This window comes from Miniopterus schreibersii, assembly GCF_964146895.1.
Source record: "Miniopterus schreibersii genome assembly, chromosome: 9".
NCBI lineage: Eukaryota > Metazoa > Chordata > Mammalia > Chiroptera > Miniopteridae > Miniopterus > Miniopterus schreibersii.
In genome coordinates this window covers 59,041,664-59,067,165 of record NC_138118.1, presented here as the reverse complement: position 1 = coordinate 59,067,165, position 25,502 = coordinate 59,041,664, and the positions used below count along the sequence as shown (strand labels likewise).

At 37.7% G+C, this 25,502-nt stretch overlaps 1 protein-coding gene across 1 annotated transcript in view; it reads left to right on the top strand.

Annotated features, from left to right (window-relative positions):
• The window catches only part of CDK6 (cyclin dependent kinase 6), a 202,160-nt gene that overhangs the window by 59,463 nt on the left and 117,195 nt on the right, over positions 1 to 25,502 (top strand). Inside the window, exon 3 of the mRNA XM_081147862.1 lies at positions 530 to 665. Within this exon, the coding sequence (XP_081003988.1) occupies positions 530 to 665 (136 nt within the window). The remainder of the gene's footprint in view (positions 1 to 529; positions 666 to 25,502) is intronic.

The following is a 25,502-nucleotide window of genomic DNA, read 5'->3' as shown; positions in this document are numbered from 1 at the left end:
ACCAGGATGAGAAGGCTCTCCTAGAAATAAACCAGATTTCTCCATATTCCGTCCTACTTATTTTCACGGGCATGATTGTTAACACCTTAAATTCCGGGAAAAACTTCATTGCCAAGTCCAGCATCCAAAGAATGCTCCGTCGGTCTTTTTAATAATACTCGAACTGTGAGCTAAGAAGAACCATCTTTTTCCTAGGCTGCAGGTTTTGAAACTCTCTTCATCAGCATGTTCTACCTAAGGTCCTAAATAAGGAAACACTCTACGCAGATATTTTCATGCTCTGGTCCTGTTCCTTTCTCTTTGCTGCTATGCATTTCGTCACCCCTTAGCCAAGTGCTCCTCTCCTGAACTTTCATATTGATATTCAAGTGTTAGGTCCTTTTAGGTATCCTTACGTATTATCACAAGGAATGGTCAACACTGGCCTTTTTTTTATTACTATTTGATCAAATTGAAGGACATGTGTAAGACACACAGGTTACTTCTTTGCTTATTGCCACCTACTTAATATCTTTCTTTTTTCTTTTAGGTTATTTGATGTGTGCACGGTGTCACGAACAGACAGAGAAACTAAGCTAACATTAGTGTTTGAACATGTTGATCAAGACTTGACCACTTATTTGAATAAAGTTCCAGAACCTGGAGTGCCCACTGAAACCATAAAGGTACCAAGAATGATCTTTCTGCCTGGTCAAACAGTCACACTCTTATAGTCTGTTAAGCAATGATATTCTTTCCTTATGAAAATTGCCAGAATTAGAGCTTTTGTAACTCAGTGTATAGGTAAATATATTTAATATAGCTAAGTGGGATGTGTACAAAATAGGATATATTCTAGTTCATTAATTTTAGGGCTCAGTGGAAAATCCTTTAGTTCTAATACATTTATTGGAAAATATCTATTCATACATTACCTGGCTCTTACCTTGGAAAGTATAGTGTAGTAAATACATCTCAGTCTTTTGCTGATGTTCATGGACTCTGAGAGATACAGTTTGAAGCCTCATTTATGAGCACATTGAATATTATACTTGTACACTGGCTCCAGGACATACCCACGCTATGTAAATCTGAAATACTGGTGTCAGACCCTTCGTTATCCATTATTTCTCATTAATAAAATAATTACAGGAAGCCAAGTGCCAGATACCGTCCCAAACCCTAGGGATTCAAAGATGACTTCAGATTTTTTTGGAGTCAGCAAACTAAATGCAGTGGACTGATTAGAAATTTTTTCTTCCTTTAAGTCTGACGGAAAGAGCTACTTAGAAAGTTTTGTTGGACTGTCTTCATTCTGCTTAATTGAACTTCCCAGCAGATCTTTTACGTGCAGGTCTTCAGGAAGACCCTTTTGTTTTTGTGAATTATGTGACGTAATTAAATAGACTCCTTCTCTTATCATTCACTATTTAGAAATGAGTTGTATCATTTTTATAGGAATAAATAGATGAAAATAGTTTCTCTCCTAAACAGAGTAAGAAATGTCTTTTAGTGATAGCTGGTGGTATTCCCAGATACTGACATGTCGAACTTTATTTACTCCTTTGATTTTAGTCTAATACAGAATTTGTTTTCTCCCATCTGCCTTTCATAAAGAATATGGATCTCAGTAATGGTCTCATTTCTTTCTGAGCGGTTTCAAGGACATTAAATCCCTTTAAATGTAGGTATCCTGACCGCCTGTTCTTGGTTTTCTTCTATCTCTGCACCTGTCTTTCCTCTCACATTCTATTCCAGTGGTTTTAGTTCTCTCCTTTTTGAGTTTGTCCAAAACCCCAGTTCAGCACGCCAGGGGCAGAGCAGGGCCCCTTTTCACATACTCTGTTTTTTGGGTTCACATTGGACTAATCCCATTTCCCTTAGGGTGGCTCATAATTTCCTGTTTCTGTGGCCCTTCTTATTGCCGCTTCTTTGCTCCCCCATCCAATAATCACTGCTTAAAATTGTCAAGGTCCACCTCAGATATCATTTGATAACTTTTATAGCTGGATGCAACCTTGTTTGTCTTACAGCCCTTGTTCTACATATCTCTCCCTCTTTATCATGTTTTTTACCTTTAATTGTGATTATTTATGTCCATATCTTTTTTACCTACTCATTTTTGTATACTGATGGTCCCTACACAATGATTTATACTCCTAGGTACTCAATAAATAAGGTAGATTGCCAACCAACAGCGTAAGCATAGTCTGACAAAATAATCATTGGCTTCTTCTGATATATTTCTGAGTCCAAATTTTTTGTTTCAGGGAGGTCATATTTTTTCAAGCAGCAGGAGAAGGTAACCATAGATTTATACCATGTATTGCCACCTGCAGAGATCTTTTGAGCTTCACATTGAATTCTCCTAGGATGTTAGAGGCTGCTAAGTTTCAGAATTGTTTGGAAAAGCCTCTGTAGTTAAAATGATTGATAAGCCAGAGTGGAGTTAAACTAAGGCTTCATCTGGCAGGAATAGAAATGCAGTGAGGTGGGGGGGAATTCTCGAGGGAGGGAGAGGTAAGCAGGATAAAATGAACAGACAGAAGGGCGCTGACCAAAGTGAGATAGAGGAGAGGAGAGGAGTGGCGAAGTGACCTGGCAAGGGTTGATTGGGGGGCAGGGGATGGTGCTTCTCACCAGAAGCTTTTGACAAGGTGACTTTTTAAAAGTATTTCTGAGTTTTTCATCTCTCTCCAGGGAAAGGGAATGTCATTTCGTTTTGTGTTGAACAGGAGATTTCCCCAGAGGCTGTTAAAATTTCTTCAGCCATCAGGGCAGCACCATTGATCTACAGGGACCATTTTAGCTGGGAGGAGTGGAGGTGGGCAGAGGGGCTGTGGTCATTTGAAGTTTGTGGTTAATAGTGTATTGAGGTTTTCATAGTAAAGTAAAGCTATGGTCAACTGAAATATTTTAGGCAATTAATTTGTATCTTAATGACTAATTGAACATTTTTTGCTTACTTAAAGGCTAATCACAATATCTGTTTTGTCTTCATCCTAAATTTTAGAAAATTTTCTAAGCTGTGCTAATATATTTTTCTTCCTTATTAAATATAGGGTTTTTTGTAATTGGAGCATTTGTGATTCCTTAAGGTCATTATTGCAAACATGAATAATCATTTAAACACACTAGAATACCATCAAATGAATAGTTTTAAGCTGAATATATAATTGATACAAATTTATTTTTAATAAACACTTGTACCTTTTGTTTCTGTAACTGGCTATTTTTTATCAGTTGGAATGTAGGATAAGCATCTGCTAATTAGGAGGTTCTGGCTAGTTGAGATTCTGGTTAATTGAATTTTTCAAGCACATAACCAGAGAACAGAAGTATGTCATTGTATAGGTTCACTTGTGAGACATCTCAATAACTATATCAAGAGAATATTGTTATTATGAACAACCTATTGGGAACACAGATTATATTCTTTATATAGAATGCTTTGTTGTAATACGAGTACTTTTCTGAGTATACTTGTACAAATATTAATTGAATATTTACAGGGAGAGTTCTGTGCTAGACACATTGGGGACACAAAACTGAATTAGTCATCAAACTACACTCAAGCACCTTAGAGTATAAGGGAAGAGATGAAGTGCGCACAGAAGCATGTGGTACACATTCTCTATGGTTACCTAAATACTTCAGGGTCTATTTTCAAGTTTAAAAAACGTATTTATCCATAAGCACAATCTATAGCTGATTCTCTGTATTATGCTACCAAAATATTTTCTAAAATGTTCTTCAAAGTCATAGGTACTGTTATTGGCATTATCTGGCATAGGTCAGAACCCTTCATGTTGCAAAATAATTATAAAAATGTAAAATATTTTAACATGAAGTAAATATAAAACAAAATCTAGAAAAGACCTCATATCAGATCATTTAGGCTAAAGGAATTTTCCGCAACCACCTGTTTATGTGTTAGCCCACTTAAATTCAGGATATTGTAGTGCATGTTGAGGACATAAATTGCATTAGGAGAGCAGAATGAAACTGGGATGCTCCATGGTCTCTGACTAGATATTTAGGGATAAAATCTTTGTGCTCAGTACCACTTTCATCAACCTGTTTGTCAGAAAGCCTCTAATGGGTTTATTTTCCCCATTTACATTTATCATATAACAATTTTTCAAGTTCTTTTAAATACCTTTTGGTGTGTTTTTTAAGGCAGAAAATCGCCCTATTTGTGAAGGTTGATAGTTGGGTGAACCCATTGCGGAAATCTTATAATTATTGTATATAGGGCTCACGTTAGACTTTGATGAAGTAATTTATGGGTACAGCCCTAAGCTGATCATTGTCATTGAGAGGCTCCTGAGAATAAAATGAAATCATAGGTGACTCTTTCCAACATTTGAAAAAACACCTTATTCTAAAAAAATAGACACACAGATACGTCTTACTCATACTTCATCTCAAGGTTTTCATCTTTCTTTAATCTCTTTTCTTAATGTCCCAAGGTATATCCATTCATGTTGATGGCGACCTTTGCATAAAGCTTCATGCCTGCTGTGCTCGGAAGTCAACAAATACCAAATTTTGCCTCTAGGCTTATCATTGCCATATCTTGCTTTCCTCTTTCTAATCCAGAAGTTATTTTTTGATCTTGGAGGAATTCATTGCTGTCTTTGTTTAACTTTTATTTGATCACTTGAGATTTGATATTGTCTTCTTGGACTTTCATGTTTAAATTTATGCGGCAGAAATTGATACATTTTTTTCTTTTAGGATTCATGATAAATTTTAAGTATCTTTGCTTATATCGCACCTTTCTTTCGTGGGGACTTTATGAGCAAAAAAAAAAAAAAGGGCTTTCAGATTGTTGTTGTTTTTTTCTCTTTCATGCCTTTATCTGCTACACTATGAGAAAGGATCAGAGAGAACTATAAATAAATTCCTTCACCTTGTTCCATAGTCATTTGTAACTGCTACCCAGAAAAAGAACTACTGAATGGCAGGATACATATAGGGAGAGATTCCTGTGTAAAATCATAATGCTTTCAGAAGGTAATGTCCTCTTTTCCTCAACTATCACTTGGCACTTAGGCCTCCCTTTATGTACATTATCTTTCCTAGTAAGTGACCTGGCTTGTCAACTATCTAATAAACTCTTTGAGAACCTAATATTCTTTGGGCATTCTGTGAATGTAACATGTTTGATGAAAATAGCAATATAATTTCACAAGTAGGACTTCGAAGACCCTGACAGGGCACACAAAAGGTCAGCCACCTCTCCAAAATAGGGACAGGGTTCTTTTAGTTCAAAACCATATGGCCTCTTTGGATGACTCAATCCTAGAATAGAAATTATATTTTATTTATGCATCTTGGACAGATAAATTCTATAGGGCTTGAGAAAGAAAAACAGGTTTGTGTGTCTGCGTGGGTCATTTTCTCTGTGAATTACATTTCATTTTATCTTCCGTTGAATGTTTCTTAGAGATTTCTGTTGGTAGTAATAGTTTCAGTAGGAGATAAAATGTACTATTAGGTTTGTTTTTACAAAACCCAGACTTCAGAGACTGACACACACTCTTAATAGCACCTGTTTTCTGCCTCTGGGAAATATCTGTTTTAATGAATAATATCTGCTTGCAGTAAACAGTGTCTGTGGTGTCAGTATGGGATGCCCAGGGCTGATTCATCTTTCTTGAGCTGACATAATGCAAAGTGACTGACCAGTCCCCTGTACTGCAGATGAGGAAAGTCTCCCAGAGCCTCCTCTCCTCTCACCCCAAAGGGATCAAGCCATGGCCCCTCTCTGCTCCTGGTGGTCTCCACTTTGCCTGAATTATGAGCAGGTGATTTGTCTCATCTTTGCAGGACACAGAGCAAATTAACATGAAAATATCGCTTCTCAGAAAACAAGGCAGGCTTGAATGCCCTGTCGCTCCTGGTCATTAGCCATCTGCCACCGACACTCATACTCTGTTTATCACATTTGAAATTCAGAGCAGATGTTGCATAATAAGGTGATCTTAAAAACAAGGCAAGAAATTCAAAGAACAAATACTCCACAATAATGATAAGGATCCTGGAAGGAAATTCTTTTCAGTCTAATATCATGATTGGAGTAATTGAAGAGACCATGTTTTTTAAAACCCATCTACACACATCTCTCCTGATATTTAATACGGACTGCTTTTCATAGTAACATGAAATAATTTGAAAAGAAAGTACATATTTGAAAGATGCCTGAGAGGACTGTTTAATAAATTTCATTTTAATAAGCAAAGTGGGATGTTATAACTGTAGTTCTGGTGCAAAAGACCTCATAGGTCAGTCTTTTACTCTAAGATGAGTCTCAACTTAGAGCAATTTGACTTCCAATAGTTCATGCCTATAGCATAGTTGGATCTCTTAGGGCTCATAGCTGGCCAGCATGGTTGCCCAGACAGTCTATTTTTATTGATCCTCAAGATCCTTTGTTACCCCCATACATTCTCTCCCTCTTTCTCTCTCTCTCTCTCTCTCTCTCTCTCTCTCTCTCTCTCTCTCTCACACACACACACACACACACACACAGCTTTCCTAGCCTCTGCATAGCTGGGCCACAGCTTCCTCTTCAGTCTCTGGCTTTAGGCTCTCTCCAGCCTGAGTCCTAAGAGTCTTTCATTTTAGTTTCACTCCCCTTCCACATAAGTGTAGCATTTTATAAGACTGAGTATTTGTAATGTTTTATCCAATCGATGTATGCACATTCTAGACCTGTATTATGCCTTATAAAAAGCACATTATTCGTAGTGTATTACCTATTGTGCTTAGAGGCACTCTGTTTTTTTTAATAAAAAAAAATAGGCATCTGAGCTTTCATTAGGCATGTAACATAGTTTTTCTCTGTGGAAAGTTAGCTTCAAATACAGTCTTTTGACTCAAAGAAAATGTTTTCTCCACACAAACCAGACCCTCATACATACCCTTACTTATGTATGTCCTTCTGCACCACACACACAGAATCTGGGGGATTTTAAAAAGAGGAACATCCTACGTATTGCTAAGCAAAAGTTAAGCAGCCTGTCTGAGTAGCTAGAGGGGTAGATCAAAGTAGCACCAGCAACTGGCCATTGGCTTTAGGGGTAAATGTAGGGCGAGTGAACTACAACTGTGGTAACTCTCAATAATTCAAGAAGCTTCTTCAGGGAAGCATTTTTAGATCATCTAGGTTCTGAGGTTTCTCCCAGAAACAAATCCTTAAGCAGTTTCCCAGGCCCTTATAGTAGCTGAATTCATATCCAGAGAAAGAGAACAGATTATGCAAATGCATTTATCTAAAAGTATGTAATAAACTCTAACAGTTACTTAGTGGTTTGGCTTCTTTTCTAAAAGGAAATAGGGGTTAAAAAATAAAAGCTAGTGTCATTCTAAAGGTACTGCTAGGCTGACTCACTAAAATAAATAATGACTAAAATAAGCAAATGAGAGTTTGATCAAGCTAAGTTGGAATCTCTTTAGAAAATACTTCCTCACCTTAGGCATTGAATCTGTTTATAGAGCCCATTAAAAAGTTACCCGCAGTATATACCAGCCTATATCACCATGGTGACAGATAGCAGAGACACTCTGCCTGGAAGAGGCATATTTCTCATCCAAGTTGAGCATGTGCCTAAACTTCGTGACAGTCTCCTTTCTGGCTCACCCCCCAGCCCTCTTCTTTTCCCTGTCTACACTTTCCGGCAAGTGATATCATTTAGCCCCAAATTTTCATATATCATTTATTCTCCAGCCTGACCTCTCCCAAGCATTTGAAACCTCTTGATCAAAACATCGTCCAAAGCATGGAGGGACCTGGAGAGTGTTATGTTCAGCAAAATAAGCCAGTCAGAGAAAGACAAGTATCACATGATCTCACTCACATGTGGAATCTAATGAGCAAAAAAACCTGATGAACAAAATAGGTTGAGAGACATAGCAGCATGGAACAGACTGTTGAATCTCAGAGGGAAGGCAGGGGTGGAGAAGTGGGTGGGGAGAGGTTAACCAAAGAACTTATTTGCATATAGGCATCACCCAGGGACACAGACAATAGTGTGGGGGAAGTGGGGGGGCAGATGTGGGTGGAGGGTATCAATGGGGGGGGAGAGGGACATCTAATACTTTCAACGATAAAGATAAATTTTAAAAAAACACAACACATCGTCCAAGAATTATCTCCCTACCTCAAGCCTTCCCCATCTGCCCAGCTGTTCGAGCCCAAAACCTAGGCATCGTGTTTGGCTTCTTGCTTTCCTTCACTATCTTTATCCAGTTCATTAGCAAGTACGTTTGGTTTTAGCCCCCAGAGAGATCCCTGACTACTGACTACTTCTCAATATCTTCATGGCTAACGCTGCAAACCAGCTTCCTAACTCAACATGTGGCTTCCACTTCCGCCCCTTTCTGGATCACCCTTTGTATAACAACCTTATTAAAATAATAAATAAAAGTGTTACTTCCCTACTGAAAACTTTTCTCCAGGGTTGCCTGTGACCTGACCCGTAGAATCAAGTCAAAAGTTCTGCATGATCTGCTGTTCTTTCTCCTACACCCTCCAAGCTCTCACCTGCCTCCATCCTTCTGGTTCACCGTTCTTCTGCCACACCTGCCTTCTTTCTCTTCTTCCAGCTGCTTCCAGCTCAGTGTGTGCTTCCTGTTCATTGTGTGGAATGTTCCACTCCTCTCTCCCCCAAGCCCCACAAGAGGATGTCTAGTTCTTATCATTCTAGTCCCAACTCATGTCATATTTTCATGATTCCTTCCCTTACCACCTCAGCTAAAGCTCCACATTGGGTGATGGTTTACCATATTACACCACCTTGTCCTGTTCCTAAGACTGAGCTGACAGTAGCTCATTACTTTTCATGTGTGTTGTTTATCTTTCCCAACTAGAAGGTAAGAGCTTTGAAGTCAGACCTGTAGTTATTACAGTATCCCCAGGACTAGCATACTGTCTGGAATATAAGGGACCCTATAAACAAGTATTGGTAACTAGCCTAGGTCTTACCTTTAACCCTCTAACTCTGAAATTTAGGCATCAGTGTTCCCCTTATACAAGGGAGTAAACTACTGTTTCAAGGTTAGATTTTATGTACACGCACACACAATGGAAAAATAAGCTGAGGGCATGTCCGATCTCGGCACACCCATTGGTTCTTTCACATTAATGTTTATGGTGGACAGGGACTCTGTGGGATTATCCATACTGTAATTAAGGGTTTGCTTTGTTGGTTTGGTTTAGATATAGTCTAAAACCAGCAACTGATCTTCACTGAACAAAAAGCATTTTCTCCTTTAATACAGCACTGACTTAACACAGTTCCAGAAATTGATCTTTCATTGTCGGACCTTGTTAAATATCTTTTATTCTAAGGATGGGAAACCAGGTCTAGTGAAGAACTTGATTGATGCTATGAATCTTAGACCCCATTCTCACCTCTCAGGGCTATATATCTAAAGGATAATTTGGTTACTTACACATTTTTAAAAATTTAAACATAGGATTCCAGTAATTCACCATTGTGTGCAAAGGTCTTCCCAGTCCCCACCCTAAGAAATAAGCAACTTCAGAGAGTTAAGTTACTCTTTCATAATCCAATTGAAAATACTCTCCTATATTTATTCACTTGGGTTTTTATCATTCTTATCCAGAAATGTCAGGGACCCAAATGTATTGTGAAGTTTGGAAGTTAGGAAAGCGCCACTGTACCAGCGCACTTGCTAACAGCTTGCAGTCACTGAATTGGAGCTGGCGAAGGGCTTGTAGAGAAGGCATCCATCGGCCACTGAAGGTGGGGCCTTACCCCTCATTCCTCAGAAAGGTGGGAGGATTAATCAGCCCTTTCACTGCAGTTAAGAACATGGCTACTGGTTCTAGTAAATATTTGTTGAATGAACAAGGGCTTTCACAAACAGCTGGTAACCTCGTAATGGAAATCATGAGAGTCCGGTATCTCCAGCATATGAAATATTGTTGAGATTACTATCACCCTGCTCTTCCTCTTCCTTATCATAACTCTCAAAGAGCAGAATTCTCCTAAAAGATCTACTCCAGTGGGAAATCCGAAGAGTGTTTGACCTGAATTTGGACTCGTGTATGTAAATCACAGCCTTGATGCCAGGAATCTGGACACTGTGACGAAGTCTTAGGAAGTAAAAGAGAATTCCTCAGATATTAGGAATATTCAAGTATAAATCTAATCTCTAAAAACTCTGTCTTCTACCATACAACAGTAAGCTTAATTTGGATGTCTGAGAAATAGACTAAACCCAACAAATTCTGCAAAAATGAGTTTACTATCTAATGAAAGGTTAATGAAGCGAGGTAAGCATGATGCTGTATTCTCCAAGTATGGTCAGTGAATCACCTACATAACTACAACCCAGGGGCTTATTTAACATAGCCCTACCCCAGCCCATCCCCCAGGGATCCCCCAAACATAATCTCAGGAGGGAGTTTCTAATAAGCTCATATGACATAGCTGGGAAATGGAAAACATCTCCCTTACATTCTAAAATGACTCAGACCTGTGAATTATTTGCTTGCCTCTGCAAGGATAACCTCAGCCATTCAGAAGGCTCTAACCTGAGACCAGGTGAAGTCAGGTGTGGCATTTTAACTAAAGTCGCCCAGACATAGGATACCGGTTTAAAAGCAGTGAAGTTTTTAATCCTTAAGATATTCTGTTGGAAAATGCTAACTCATTAATATGAATGAAGAGAAGACGCTTAGGAATATGAGAATTCTAACTAGAAATTTTTAGGCCACCCAGAAATCTACTCTTTAAAAAAAAAGTGTTCATGATTTGACCTTTGAAAGAGGCTTTTTGTTTTATTTCACTTATGTTTTCATAGTTCTCTGTGATTTTAAATTAGCTAGCATTACCAGACTTGCAAGTGTAACTGGTCAGAATTCCTAACCCTGTGTTATAGATGAGGAACCAAAACCATGTGAAGCTTAAGTGGGTGATAGTCAGAGACTTTTAGCATTGACTCCAATGTGGCCATAGTATTTAGGTACTCCTTTGAGGCTCATGTATTAGAAGTTTTTATTGCTCAGATTTCTTCCAGTTGTGGTTCTAAGCCTTTAACAAATACAAACTATTAGCTTTGTTGATTTTTATATTTACCATTGCTCTCTGTTGTCCCTGACCATACTTGTTCATTTTCCCTTTTTTGGACAAAACCAAAGAAATAGTTATCATTCTATTCTAGTATAGTCACACCACTTTTAGATTGGAAAGCTAAAATAGAACATAGCAGGGAATTGGGGACCACAGGGCATAGGAGTTTCACCATGAATTAAGTTTAGGAACTTCAACATTAAAGGTTAATTAAGTCTACATTCAGCAATCAGATATTGATTGATCTGGAAACAGTTATCCTCAATTGAAGATGTATTGAGGATATGGTTAGCATGGAATGAACACTTGAATTGCTCCTTGTTGACATTTTTATTTCACTAATATATCACATTTTAATGTTCACATCCAGAATTGAGAAATTCATCATCACCCATGGCTGACAACCTAAAGTGTTCATTGAGACTAAGATAGTGTAAAAGCTGTAGGTGAGAACTCTGTTTCCCATTGCTCCCTCCTTTTATGAAAATATATTCTGGGTCAGAGGGATGGGATACAAGAAAAGGGAAGAGATAGGTTGGTGGTAACAAGAGAATTGAGTGAATGGGTCCCAGGAAAAAAGAAGAGTTTTATATACGTGCAATAAACCCCCAAAAGTAGCTTTTTTAAAAGCATGCAATTATGTTGAGTGTAAATATCAAAAACATTACATTACTAATTCTTGTTCCCTCATTATGATTTTTAATCATAGCAATTTAGTATAATCCTGAAGTTCTTTAATATTTAAACCAGATATTAAAGATGGGTTGATTTATGTCTCCAGTGCAAAACTATATGAATGCAAATAAATGACATACAAAGACAAAAATATTGGTCAAGTTTTGTCTTTGACTTCATCTGTTCTAAATGTTGCTACTAAACTAACAGCCCTTGATATGCATCTCATCATTGCTGTAAGATCTTGATAAAAACACTTAGGAACTGGAAAGAAAGTAAAATATAAATTACATTAGAATGAATTAAGCAAAGAACTGCATTTTGGTATTCTCCCAAGTGGAGAGATTTATGAAAGCATCACACTCCAAGAGAAAGGACTTCTCTCCTTTTCTGTTTCAACTTCACCATCACTTTCACCACCACAGTTTCACAGGACTTCTTACTTTATTTATCACCAAGTTCCATAATTAACATATGGTTCATGTTATTGATTTCTCAGGTTTCAAAGTAAAATAAATTGAGCTTTCTTCCACATTTAGAATATACACTTTTTTAAAGGAACTCTAAACAAAGACATGCATTATTTGTAAGTTAGAGAGCAGCTGCCAGAAAACAGAAAATTAGGAATGGAGTCATGGGTGAAATAATGGAGATACTGTTCAGAGGTAACCCTTTGTACAGCAGGAAATTTTCCTTAGAAAAGAGACAGCTGAGTTTGCTTGTAAATTTTGCTAGAAACAGGCCTGATTTAGTAACATTTAGTGCTGGTTAGGAGGCTGAAGACAGCACTTTCAGCTTCGGATACCAAGCAAGTACTCTCATGTATGGTCTAAACCCTTTATAGTTTCAAAAAGTATTTGTGTGAGTAGGGCTGCTACTAATTTTTTAATAACTAGAATAATATATAAGCAAATATTAGACTTGGGAGTAGACATGAATTTTCTAGGCTAAAATGTAGATATTATAAAAGAAGTAATTCATAGATTATCCTACAAAAATTTTATACTTAAAATATTTAAATAAAAATAAAAGGCAAATAAAATATTTGCAAAAATTATGCCAGAGGTTTACTATCCTTAACATATAAAAAGCTCTTACAAACCAATAAGGAAAAGAAAATTACCTAGTTTAGATATGAATAAGAATATGAAATAGATTCACAAAGAAATAACATGTATAACCAATGGCTGGTAGATAGATGGGGAAAATATTCAACCTCACAAATAACCAGAGAATTGTACATTAAAAATCAGAGTATACCAGGATAGCAAATGATTAAATAAATTATGAAAATTCATTTAATAGGATGATTTTTTTAAACGTATTTTTGAAGAATAATTGACAAAAGAATGAGATACAAACTATATATGATATGATCCCCATTTTGAAATACATTTCACATACATGTATAGAAAACTAAAAGAAAATATATTAAAATACTAATAGTGTCTATCTCTGTTTATATTTTTGGTCTAAAATGAGCATGTACTGTGACTATATTAAGCCATATGAATTGCTAGTAGACTGCTTTTGCCCTACAAAAATGGCATTTTCATAATATTTAACCTAATATTTTTATAATCTGACAAGGTTGTTTTAACATTTTTTTATGGAGAATGCATTCTATTGCAGAGAAGTTCTTATATTTACATAGATATTTTCTGTATAGCCCAAATAAGAATTAGCAACATAGTATCATTTTCTTTGCTGTTAGGCAACACAATAGAACATGTTTTGTAAAATAATGTATATATATTTAAAACATATAGTACATTTTTATTGATGCAGTTATTGATAAAATGGCAAACATTGAGAGACTAGAAAAAAATGTGGCAGGTTTTCTAATAAGACTGACTGATACCATTGTTTTTATCTGTAATCTTATTGGCATTTGAACATTTAGTGTAACTGGGCTGTGGAGAAATTTCATTAGATTATAATGGAAGCAATTGCTGGTGAGTAGTAAACTTTTAAATTGATGTCTGCATATAGAGTAAAGTTGAGTAATGGGCCTATTTTTACTACAGTGGTAGGCACTGGTGTGGGTTACTTTAATAATCTTTAGCTTTTCAATATTTTTTACTTGAAATCAACTTTCAGCCCTCTTGTTAAAAATGAGCTCATAACAATTACATAATATAGTTAAGCAGAGGCTTTTTAGGGCATGTGCATTATTCTGTGTCTGCTAAAAAGGAACCTTTCTTTTCAAACCTGTATTGGCCTATACAGGGAGATTGCCCACAAATAGATAAGATATTGTGGATACAGAATTAGTTTAATGGAGTGTCATATGTCTTACCAGTTTTTCCTGAAGTAATAAAATATTTGAGACTTGAAATGCTAGCAGTGATCTTCATAACATGCATTTGCCCTTATAGTAACACACATAACTCCACCATCCACCAAAGACATTTTTCTTCTAAATGCAAGGAGGGTGGGGGGGTGGGGGGGTAATGCCAAACAAAGGGCATTTGAATGTATGTTTATTATTCTTTAAGCTTTTTTTCCTGTCTTCCTTTAAAGTCTGTTGTCCTTTCCCATTGAGGCCCTTTGAACATACGAAGGTGAAAACAGTGTGGATGATAGTAAATTAAAACTGCGGCAGACACACTGTTTACACAAAGTTAAGTACCCACAGCTTTGGTAGCCCCCTTGTTGGACTTAGAAAATTGGCATCACCAGACACATTAAAATATCTTTTATCCCGGACTGAACCATCTGTACACTAGGTAGAATTGCTGTGTTCCAGCTTAGCCCTGTGAGCCCTCAGCTGTCAAAGGTGGAAGCACCACTGGTTGGAAGAGAACCCCATTTCACTCAGACAGAAACCACTGAGCTTTCTTTCCTCCAGTCAGAATAACAAAGTCCCAGCCTCTGGTGATTGATGAGCATGCTGCCAGGGGAAATGGACTGGAAAATCATCGCCTTGTCTTTTACTTGCCACAGGAAAGCCATAACAGAGATCTCCATTCTTCTTGTTCTGATAAGAGGCCTAAGGAAGCATCAGGGAGGCCTGTGAAGCCTGTAAATGTGTTATATCCAGCTGCTGGCTGGATTGCCTTTTAAAATACATCTCATAGTTCCCTAACTCTCAGATCAAACATGTGGGCCATTGGGGATAGCCTTTGATAAGCCTTGAAGCTTTTGATCACAACAGTGTGGCATGTGAGCTGAGAGAGGCTATTTTAATAAGGACAGGTATCCCCTATTTAACCTAAAAATATGCATTTCTAAAATGTACCTATGAAATGAAATTCCATGTGTAGAAATCTTTTACTCCTTCTGGCATTGTTAAATTTGGTACTTATTGTCTGGAAAAACTTGGGAGCTCAGAAATGTGAGCTGGAACTAAATTCACAAATGCAAATAATATTTTAATTAATGAGAAATGACATAAGAAGCACCCCCCCAGCACACCTCTTGCCCGGAGCCCTTGATGGTAGCTGCAGAGCTGCTGGGGGAGCCATAGGCATCACTCTTCACGCTCAGGTTTGCCCATGCACGTGTCTTTGGTAATATTTGAGGAATCAATTTTGAGAGATTCCGGTTCATACCATCTAGCTGTCACATAAGCGGGAATGTCTGAAGTTGAACCGGATTCCTATTTATTAATGTTTCCACGTTGGTCTTGGCAAAAAGGACCTATTACTTACACAGTATATTCTTAGCACCATATGGATTTGGAGTATTTAAATTTTCATTAAAATATTACTTTATGATCAGGAAGCAGGGATCCTTAAAGACTCTGTTGGCACCAAACATTGAAAAAAGGCTCAGGTTGCATTATATACTAGTTTATTTGGGAAATGTGCTTTAAAAATGAGCATTTCCACTTCCATGAGTTCTTCTTTGGTGTCTTTTCCAGGCCTCCATGAATAGTTCTGAGTTGGGGACATGTTAGGCCTTTCTTAAATTCAGTAGGTCTCTCACAGATTATATTTACAGAAATAACAGCCCATCCACTGAAGGTATTTCCAGAGCCTTTATCTGGTGGAAGCGGTCATGCATACCATTTTATTCTCTCTCTGATCTTGTGCTTCTTACCAGAGTGAATTGGAGAATTTTGTTAATTCCATTTTCTGGTGGAAAGATAGATTGCCTGTCCCTGCAACTAACTCTTTGTGGCCAAAGAATGCCCATTCTGAAGCCACCACTCTAAGATGGCTTTGGAAGCAGAAACACATGTCCTCTTTCTCTCCAGGGTCAACTGGTAGCGCTGCAGGTTATTGCTTTCTTCCCCTAATATTCCCCCCAGAAGCAAGAGAACTTTCTAACTCAGACCAAAACCTTAGCACTGTTCATTTGCTGAATTCCCTAGTTGCTGCGAGTATTTTTTATTTTCTCAGAAACTGGGTACATTTTCACATCAACTAGCACACTTTAAAATTTTGGAGAGAAGAAAAAGTGAATTGAATAGATTCTTGGTTTTATGAGACTATCTGCTACTTCAGAGCCACCAAATTTTTACTCCGCACCATGCCCAGACACAAAATTGAGGAGTCTCTCTGATGTGTATTTTTGAAATGCTCTTAGAACTTCACAGATTTTTATAAAAACGCTCACCAGTGTGATTTTCCCATTACAACTTTCCATTTTTTCTCCCTAAATTTGACTTTTGAGTGGTACACAAGATTGTGGTTAGGTGATCCTGTGCTGTACGTTTTTTGTTTTTTTTAAATTAAGTCTGTTCATTTGTTCATCTGAGCTGAAATCAGCAGGACCTAATCTATAACAGAGCCACCATGTTTAGTGACCACCGGCAGAGTTTGATCCCTGATTATATCAAGAGAAGAAAGCGGATCTTGCCAAGGTTGGGGCAGATTTCCCCAATCTTGCAAAACGTTGCAGGCAATTAATGGGCTTGAATTCGAGGTTCTTTTGTGTGTGTGCTTGTATGTGGGAGAAAGAGTGAAAGAGATAGCCCATGCATAGAATTTTGAAACTGGGCAGCACTGTGGTAGTTAGCTAGAGGCCAGAGATACGCTGCTGGCTCCTGGGCCTTCCTGGAAGCTGCTGGCTCGGAAACACTCCTTGGAGATGAATCCCAGTGGCTTCCTTTTGCCTGAGGGCTGTGCCATCCTGACTTACACCTTAGAAGGCCTCGGGAGAGGAATACGCCTCCCATCTGAAGGACTTTGGGGATTGGAGTCCTGCAGTTCACCACTCAGGAAAATAAACCAGCATATTAACTCCCAGCAAATGCTACCTCCTTGGTTTGACGCGGTTTGTAAAGCCCTTTCTTCCTGGTTTGTGCGCCCCACATTGTTTCGGATCCTCTCATCACTGACCAGCTGGCTTGCTGGTGAATAGAGCCGTGGGCCCCTCGCCATGTTTCATGTGAGGTCTTGGCTGGGTGGCAAGCAGGCAGCCTGTAGCCAGTGTCAGCAATTCAGGAGGACTTGGCACAGCAGTGTCCCCATTAATTTCTGCTTGTCACATACTGTCATGCAAGTTACACCAGAGAGGAAATGACCGTTAAAAAAAAAAAGGTACCCTTGTGGCAGTGGGTCCCCTCCAGACGTTCCCCGAGGTTAAACAAGTGGATACAATTAGCTCTACACAGACAGCTGCGGGGACGGGAAAGCCTAGAAGTGGGCCCCACAGCAATGTGTCTTTCCTGTTAGCAAGGAGTGTCAGCTATCAACATCTGCCATATTTTAACCCTTCAAAGGGCCCGGTAAATTAGGGGGAGCTATTATCCCACGCTCTGCTGATTGTTATCAATCAGAATGCCTGGGAAATTACCACAGGGCTGCTGCCTTGGTGGCGGGTTTTTGTCCTTTGGGGAGCAGCGTTGTTGGGTGTGGTTTTGGGGGGGGGGGTTCTGTCTTTGCTGGGAGCAGAGAGGAGTGGTGGGGGCAACGAGGGTGAGGGCAACCGGCCTCTTTAATCGTCGGTAATTTACTGCCACAGGGAAGGGGACTAGAGAGGCAATAAACTCCTCTTCAGGTCAAACTGAAGTTGTTAAAATTGGTGGGCTCCAGACGGCTTCCATTTCCAAAGAGATCGATCTTGCTGACGGACTCGGGCTTCTCCAAGAGATGGGGTGGTTTTTAGAGCACAAACAAGAGCTTTGGGAAATGAGAACCAGTTTTAGAGGAGGGCCATCCAAGATGAAAAAAAAAACTCAAAATAAATTAGCAGCTTCCCAAAACTGTTTTATTTTTTAAAGATTGAAGCTGTTGTTATCCAAAGAGTCCTCACTAACCTTTTGTAAGCAAATACTTTATTTTGGGGTAGACTTGCCTAGTGAAAATCTGATTGTCAGCACGGGTGGGACGGATGAAGGAGACAGTCCCGTGTGAAATTACATTTATCGAAACTTATTTGTCTAATCATTAAAAGTGTTTAGAGAAAAACAGAATATGGTGTATCACAGTGTTTTAACCCCAATGGCTATTGGGTTCATATTTGTGAACTTTCTCTTCTGAAAAGATGCCATTTTGCTTGGGGCATAAGTATTTCTTTATCAGACAGGTGTTCTAAAAATGATCAGAAATGATGAGCTAATGTTCATCTGTATGATTGCACCAAGAACAAAACATTGGAAGGAATTTACTTGGATTTCACTGAGTTCTTACTTAATGTTACTAAGGAAAATTCTGACACCATTGAAAATAACTTGAAGTGAGAGCTGGGACCAACCGTTAGGATAATTGAGTAGACGTAATACTGGGTCATAGTATCTAGATTTCATCTCTTTGTGGAAGAAGAGGTGGCATGATCACCAAGGAGAACTTGGAGAGATTGTCAATGATGAATGTTAGAGCTATTGCAACCCTCTAAAGGCTTCATCTAGTCCGAGGCCGTCATTTTATAGATTTAAGGAATCAGAAGCTCAGGGAGGTTCAAGCTAAGATTTCACTGTGAAGCAGGTGCAGAACTCAAGTCTTTCATTCCCAGGTGAACTGTTTATATCATACCATGGGATGACTTAGTACAGCAGCAACAAAGGGGTTCCCTGCCCTGTTGACACAAGGGACTACGAAGGAACCACAAATCTGGGGTGTGACTTTCTTCAGTAAGGGACATAGTCAACTTCCACCTGATGTCAGGCTGTAAATTGGATACACCAGTTTTAGTTGGCCCTATTAGAGCAAGAAATGCCAGTTTTAAAAGTTGTCTTCTTGTCCAATTTTAAGAATATCTAGTAATTCATAAAAGTATTTTGTAATTTTAATGTCAAAATAATATATAGTTTGGAGAAATTTACCCCTTTAGGTATTTATAATCTTTTAACTATTAGATCACAAAGAAGAATCAGTAAAGTATACATTAATGTGAGTCCCCGTAAATATGTGCTCAATCCCTTACTGTGGGATCTCATCTTGTCTTATAGATGGGTAGACTGTACATGAGTTTTCCTATTACTCGTGTTACTGAGCTCTGCTTTTAGTCATTGACTTCTCTTTGAGCTTAGGCAAATATGAGAGCATATAATTTAATAGGTTAAATATCAGAATCATAAAGTAGATTCTTATTTCATTAAAAATGAAAACATACAGAAACTAAATTATCCTTTTTCATGTTTAAGTACCATTGTTTATTCAGAATTGTTTCTTAGGCCTGATTTCAGGACCTGTCATTTGGCATCAGGTTTCAATTGAAGCATATACCTGAAGATTGTGTGGGCTCCAGAGGAATACCAGATGATGGGAAACAGGATAGAGAGAAAATACCAATTCAGTGAGCAGTGATGGAGCCAATTAGACAAAAAACACTGGCTTGAACTTCATGGACGGCAGCAAATCATTACTAACTCCTGTGGTATTCAGAATCATAACATCAATCATGATGAACTGCTTTAGTAGTCATGTGTCCATAATATGTAATTCCATAAAAATTCTCTTGGTTTTGGCATTAATAGTGACTATATTTTATAAAATGGCATATTTCATTGGAAACACTTGCGTTTAAACATGTCAACTAAGAACTTGAAAATCTGTCCTAGCATTCATTAAAATTATAATTGCTGAGTTCTCGTGGGAAAAAGTAGCTTCTCATTTTAAGTCCTGAAGTTTCAATAGGATTTGGTATAGCATTTCATTTCACTTCTAGGTCTAATGACTCACTGCATTCTTTTCCCCAGAACTTATCCCCTGTTTACCCTCAGAGTTCTCTCTCAAGTAGACACAAGCCTAGTGAATCAATAGGCATGACTACTTTCATGAACAGTTGAATAGTTCAACATCCGTAACGTGCTTGGAAAACATTGCCTCGTCTGCAGGTTAAAGTAAAATTAACATTTCCTATACATTTATATCTTGATTGGATTTGGGTTGAATCTTTAGAGATTAAATTTTGGGGGAGACTTTTCAAAGGTGACCTGGGACATTCTCATGCTGTTGGGAAGTAGCCCTGGCCTCATTTTACAGATGGAGGCAGCTAGCATACCCAGCTTAATTAATGACTTGCCCAAGTTCACACAAGTAAAAAGCCAGGAGCTAGATTTGTGACTCTTGCACAATCCATTAGACTGTTTTCATCTAAATCATCATAGTGGGATTAAATATAATTTATATATCTTTGTCAGTGCTATTTAATGAGTAAGGCCTATTTACATAAATGCTTTAGCATTTCCGTGCCCTCTGGGCCAGTAAGGCAATTTATTTTTATAATTTTAATTATTATAAGCCTCTGAGTGTATAAAATAAATTCAGAAACAAAATGAAGACAGATCCATTTAATTTTATTATGATTAAACCCTTTGGTGTCAGTGATAGGATTCAGAAATAAAAGCTTTTCATTAGATATTGGCTATTTGTTACATACATTGTTTAAACACCTCTAAAATTAAATTCAGAGTTTAGGAGAATATACCCTTATGTCTGCAGACTTACTTTTAAACTATTACACAGTGTGTTTTCAAAGATGCATCCTGTTTCTTTAGCATAACAGTCCTATAAAAAGTTAACAGAAAGGCCTCTGTGATCACTAGTTTTATATTTCCTCCCAGATCTGTGAATTGTCACCTGTTTATAACTGCTATTGCCATCTTGTTGTCATTGAAAAAAGGGCCCACGTTAGGATAATCTCTAGTTAAATTACCTTCTCTTTAATAAAAAGAACCTGCCTTTTAGGATTTTTTTTAATTTTGGGAGAATGACACAGGAACTTCAACGCAGTTACGAATTGGAGCCCAACTTAGTTCAAGACAAACATCCCTTTCTCCTTAAAATATCGGTACTAATCTGGCAGCTGAAATAGATTTATCATCACCTTAAAACTTCTTAGTTTTTCTTGTGTGACTTGGTATTTTATGTTTGTATTTGAGACCAAATGAAGATTGTGAGAGATCACTGAAAATAGAATTTTAGTATTTTGAAGGAATTATTGTATTACATTGTTCCTCCAAGCAGTTCAGAAACCACTCCTGGAATTTCTTTCTTTAGTGCTTTATAGATATTAGAATCTGTGTCTGCTTCCTTTGTAAAAAATAGGAAGGCTTCCAAGGCTGTAATTGTCGACTTTTGTAATGGTAAATATGACATCCCTGTAGAAAATATACCTTATAGTTGTTTAGCTGGTAATCCACACTCTGCCTCAAAACCTAGGGATAGTTTTAATAAGCCATTATAAACTCTATCATTAAATATCATTAAATCTCTTTTTTAAAACCTCATTTATGCCAGGTACATTTTTATATTGTGAGAGCTGCATTAAAGCAAAGCAGTCAGGGCTTGTAAAAACATATTGCAATGCTCTTGAAATTCACATTGCAAATGTAACAGGACACATTTTCAAAGCTGGTGTTCTAATTGTTCCACCAGGTCCCAAAAGATGACTGGAACATTGAAAAAGGCTCACCTTCCACAATGTGACATAAGGTCCTCTTCTTTGTTTTACTTCAGAAATGGCGTGTTGCAGTCACAATGGCAAGTTGTCATTGTGACTCAGTATTAGTCTTCCTCCATTATGTACATCTATCCCATTTCCATTTTACTCTGTCTTGTAATTTCCTAAATATGTTGGTATGGTGCCGACTCAACTTGAAATCTTGAGAAGTTAACATGGTTGTATAGTAGTATCTACAAATTAAAAGTGTCAACAGAACTGGAGGGATCATTTTTAACCTGTTCAGGAGGGCATTTTTTAAAGGCTTGAAAGTATCACACTTATACATAAATCAGTGAAATTATAATTTTTTTAAATTGGAAAATACCTTGGAATCTATATATCCCAGCCTTTGCCCGTTACATTTAAGAAAGTGAATCCCAAAGAAGTCAGGTGAGTAGCCCAAAACCATGCAGTTAGGACTAGTGCTAGAACTATAACCGAGGTCCTATTATTCCAGTCCAGTAGACTTTCAAAAAGTTACATAAATGTGATTTTGTTCTCATTTATATAGAATGATTTCCTATACTACAGAATTATACTTAAAGTATTTCGTTACTGGTTTTAATGAGTTACTCGCACATTCCTCTAAAAATAATGTCAGTATGGACTTCGCCCTCATTTTTACTGACCTATGCCCAGGATCTATGTTGCTTTCTTTGCTATAACTTTCACTCTTAACATTTTATTCCCTTCAGTTAGAGCCTGATTCCAAGTGCGTTTCTTTTTCCCCATGAAGAATTGAGTTATAATGATTTCTGCCTTCCTTTCTCCTTTCAGTAATGCCCATGGAGCACCAGAGTTCTTATTCCTGCTCTATTTCCCCAGTAGCTTCTGGCACAGTTACTTGCATATTTATCAAATAGGGATATATGCCAAATAAATACACGGCTTTTGTTCAACTCGATAAACATTATTTTGTGTCTTATATATGCGAAGCATGGTGCTATCGCAGGACTAGGGATGGGTGACGTAAGTAAATTGTATTTTTTAGTTTTGAATGCCTTCAAACACGTATGGGCTGCACAGGGCAGGTGCAACAAAACTGTCAGGCTTTCCCTGTGAGATGCGGGAAGGAGGCGCAGAAGAGGCTCAGGATAAAGAGGCCCATGTGACTAAAGGAATAAAAATCTTAGCGCACCCACCCTGAAGAATTTGAGGTTTGGTTTGGACACTGGCATGTATTTTATTTTCTCAGTTGACATTAAGTTACAGAATCACTTTGCCCACTTTGCATTAACATTCATGAACTCCACAGGTGGGGATGGGGAAGTGGGGGAGAGGAATATGAGTAGTTATGCTAGTTATGCATTTGCCTCTGTGCAGCCTCAGGAAGCAGCGCCTCAACTGGATTAGGGGAAGCACTAGCACTACTTAAAGGTCTTCAGGTGTGCCTATTTCTTTTTATTTATTTGATGTAGAGAAAGAAAATTCATAGCAGCCAGACACCTGGTTACTAGCCGTGTGACCTGAGCAAGTCAACCTAACTTACCTGAGCCTCAGTTTCCCTGACTGTAAAACAAGGATTAAAATGTGCAAGTCAAATGAGTTAAAATGTATAGTGTTTATAAATAGTCAGCATCCTAATGATATAAAGGGCGATGATTGTCCTCCTGTGTACTTTCTAGTTACTCTCGTGTACTTTTCAAATGTAGAGACCTAAGCTGGTCACAGCACTATGCCAGGGTCTGACTGGTGATGACATTGGCTTACCAAAATTGTCTACAGTGACATAAGGCATGGAGGCCTTAATGACCCGCCAACGTCACGTGACTAGTTGGATTCTTAAAGGCCTTTCTTCCTTCTGTTTGGGCCTTTGTTGACTATAAAATGCCTTTTTTGCATTTCCTTCCATCCCATTTTTGTAATGATATAACAGTTACCTCCTGACTTACTGTAAAAAAAAAAATACTTGAGATTCTCAGGGAAGTTAAATCCTATAAACTTTTATCTCTGAAATTTCTAAATATAGAACACATAACATGCCATCTTAAGTATAGGTAATTGATTTTAAGAAGTTTCCATTGTGTACTGGAACACCTAAAAAGTGAAAGCCCTAAGAATAATATATTTAACACCTGTGCATTTTCCCTCGATTTTTTAGTCATATTTTCCTGTGGCAGCTGATCAAATTGAAATGCTGTTTTAAAATATTCTAATATTAGATGTACTTCCAATGCATGGACTTGTATTGGCATGCTTGAAATGGGAACAGGAAAGCCTGTGTTTTAAAATCTAGAAGGGACACTAAAATATAGAGAAATAGGCAGTATATGACAAATGCCATGTAAGTGGTAAAATTAGAGTGTTACAGAAATTCAGAGGAGGGAAAGATAAGGACTGGCTCCATGGAGAAAGTGGCAGTGGTGCAGTGCCTTGAAGATGTTACTCTGAGACATGAGTGACACAAACCACAAGAGGCCAGGATTTGGAAGTCTTACTCAAGAGCTGTCATGTCTACTTGAGGAAAGACAGCATTTAGCTGAACACACCAGAGGGATGATTAGTTAAACAGGAGAGAAATGGACTTGATCATGTAAGTACTGGGAAATAATATGGTACGTTTGGGGTGGGTGGCTGACACAATCATTGTAGTGTTTTAAGGCGACTAATCTGGTAGGAGAGCTTGCAACAGATCGGTCAGAGGTTGCTCCAGTGGTTTGGGAATGAGCTAATCTGGGTGTCTGCTAGAAGGGGAGCAGTGGTGATTAAACAGGAAGAAATGAGGAACTGTGAAGGAAGACTTGATGAGACTTGGTTACTTGTTCATCCCGAGTAAGGAAGAAGCAGGGGTAGGTAAATAGAGACCAGTTGTTAGTTTGGAGAAGAAGGCGATTATTTACTTTACTTTAGCCTTGTTGAATTTGTCCTGAAATGGGAGATTATATCTGAGAGCACTGCAAGAACTTATGGCTGCAACAGCTGAGGCCCGGTAACCTTTGAGGTTGCATGGAATCTAGAAACGCCAAAATACTGGAAATGGAAAGTGGTTCTTTTTTTTCAGATAGGAAAAAAGTAGTTCTTTTTTTTTTTAGATAGAAAAAAAGATGGACTCTACAAAATATAATCCAGCAAGATTGATACCGAATGAGTTGTAAGCATATAGAAAAATAACTGGTTAATAAATATAAAAAGCTACCCAAACTTGAGTGTAATTAGAAGAATTAAAATTAAAACAAAAGTAAAATACTTCTTCCATCAAATTGGGGCAAACAAAAAAAAGTTTGATAATGTATTAGTGAGACTATTAAGAAATGGATAGTCTGATGGGAATATAAATTGGTACAGCATTTTAATAGACCTGATAGTATCTATTAAAACTAAAACTGCATATATTCAGTAACCAAGCATTTTTACTTCTCAGAGAGACCCTGGTACTAGTGCAAAAGGAGATATGAATAAGAAAGTTTGATGTAACATTAATTATAATGGGGGAGAAAGGAAATAGCCTAAGGGTTCGTCAGTGGAGGGAAGGCCAAATAGACTGTGATACTGTATGGGATTCTATATGCCACTTAAAAAGAATTATGTAGATCTATAAGAAATTACCTGTAAAGCAAAGTGTTGAGTGAGGAACAGGTAAAAAGGCAATTTTAGAACTATGAGGACAGCATGGTTCCATTTATCTGAAGTACATGGATATTTCATATAATTCACAGAACAAGCCTGAAAGAATTATACAACAAAGTAATTTAAATGGCTACCTCTTTGGAAGACACCCTAAGGTTGGAACAGGTGGCAAGTTTGCCAGATTTAGCAAATAAAAATATAGGATGTTTAGTTAAATTTCCATTTCAAATAAACAACAAGTAAGTTTAGTATAAGTATGTTTAATACAATATTTGGGGCATGCTAACTCTAAAAAATTATTCATTGTTTATCTGAAATTCAAATTTAACTGAACAC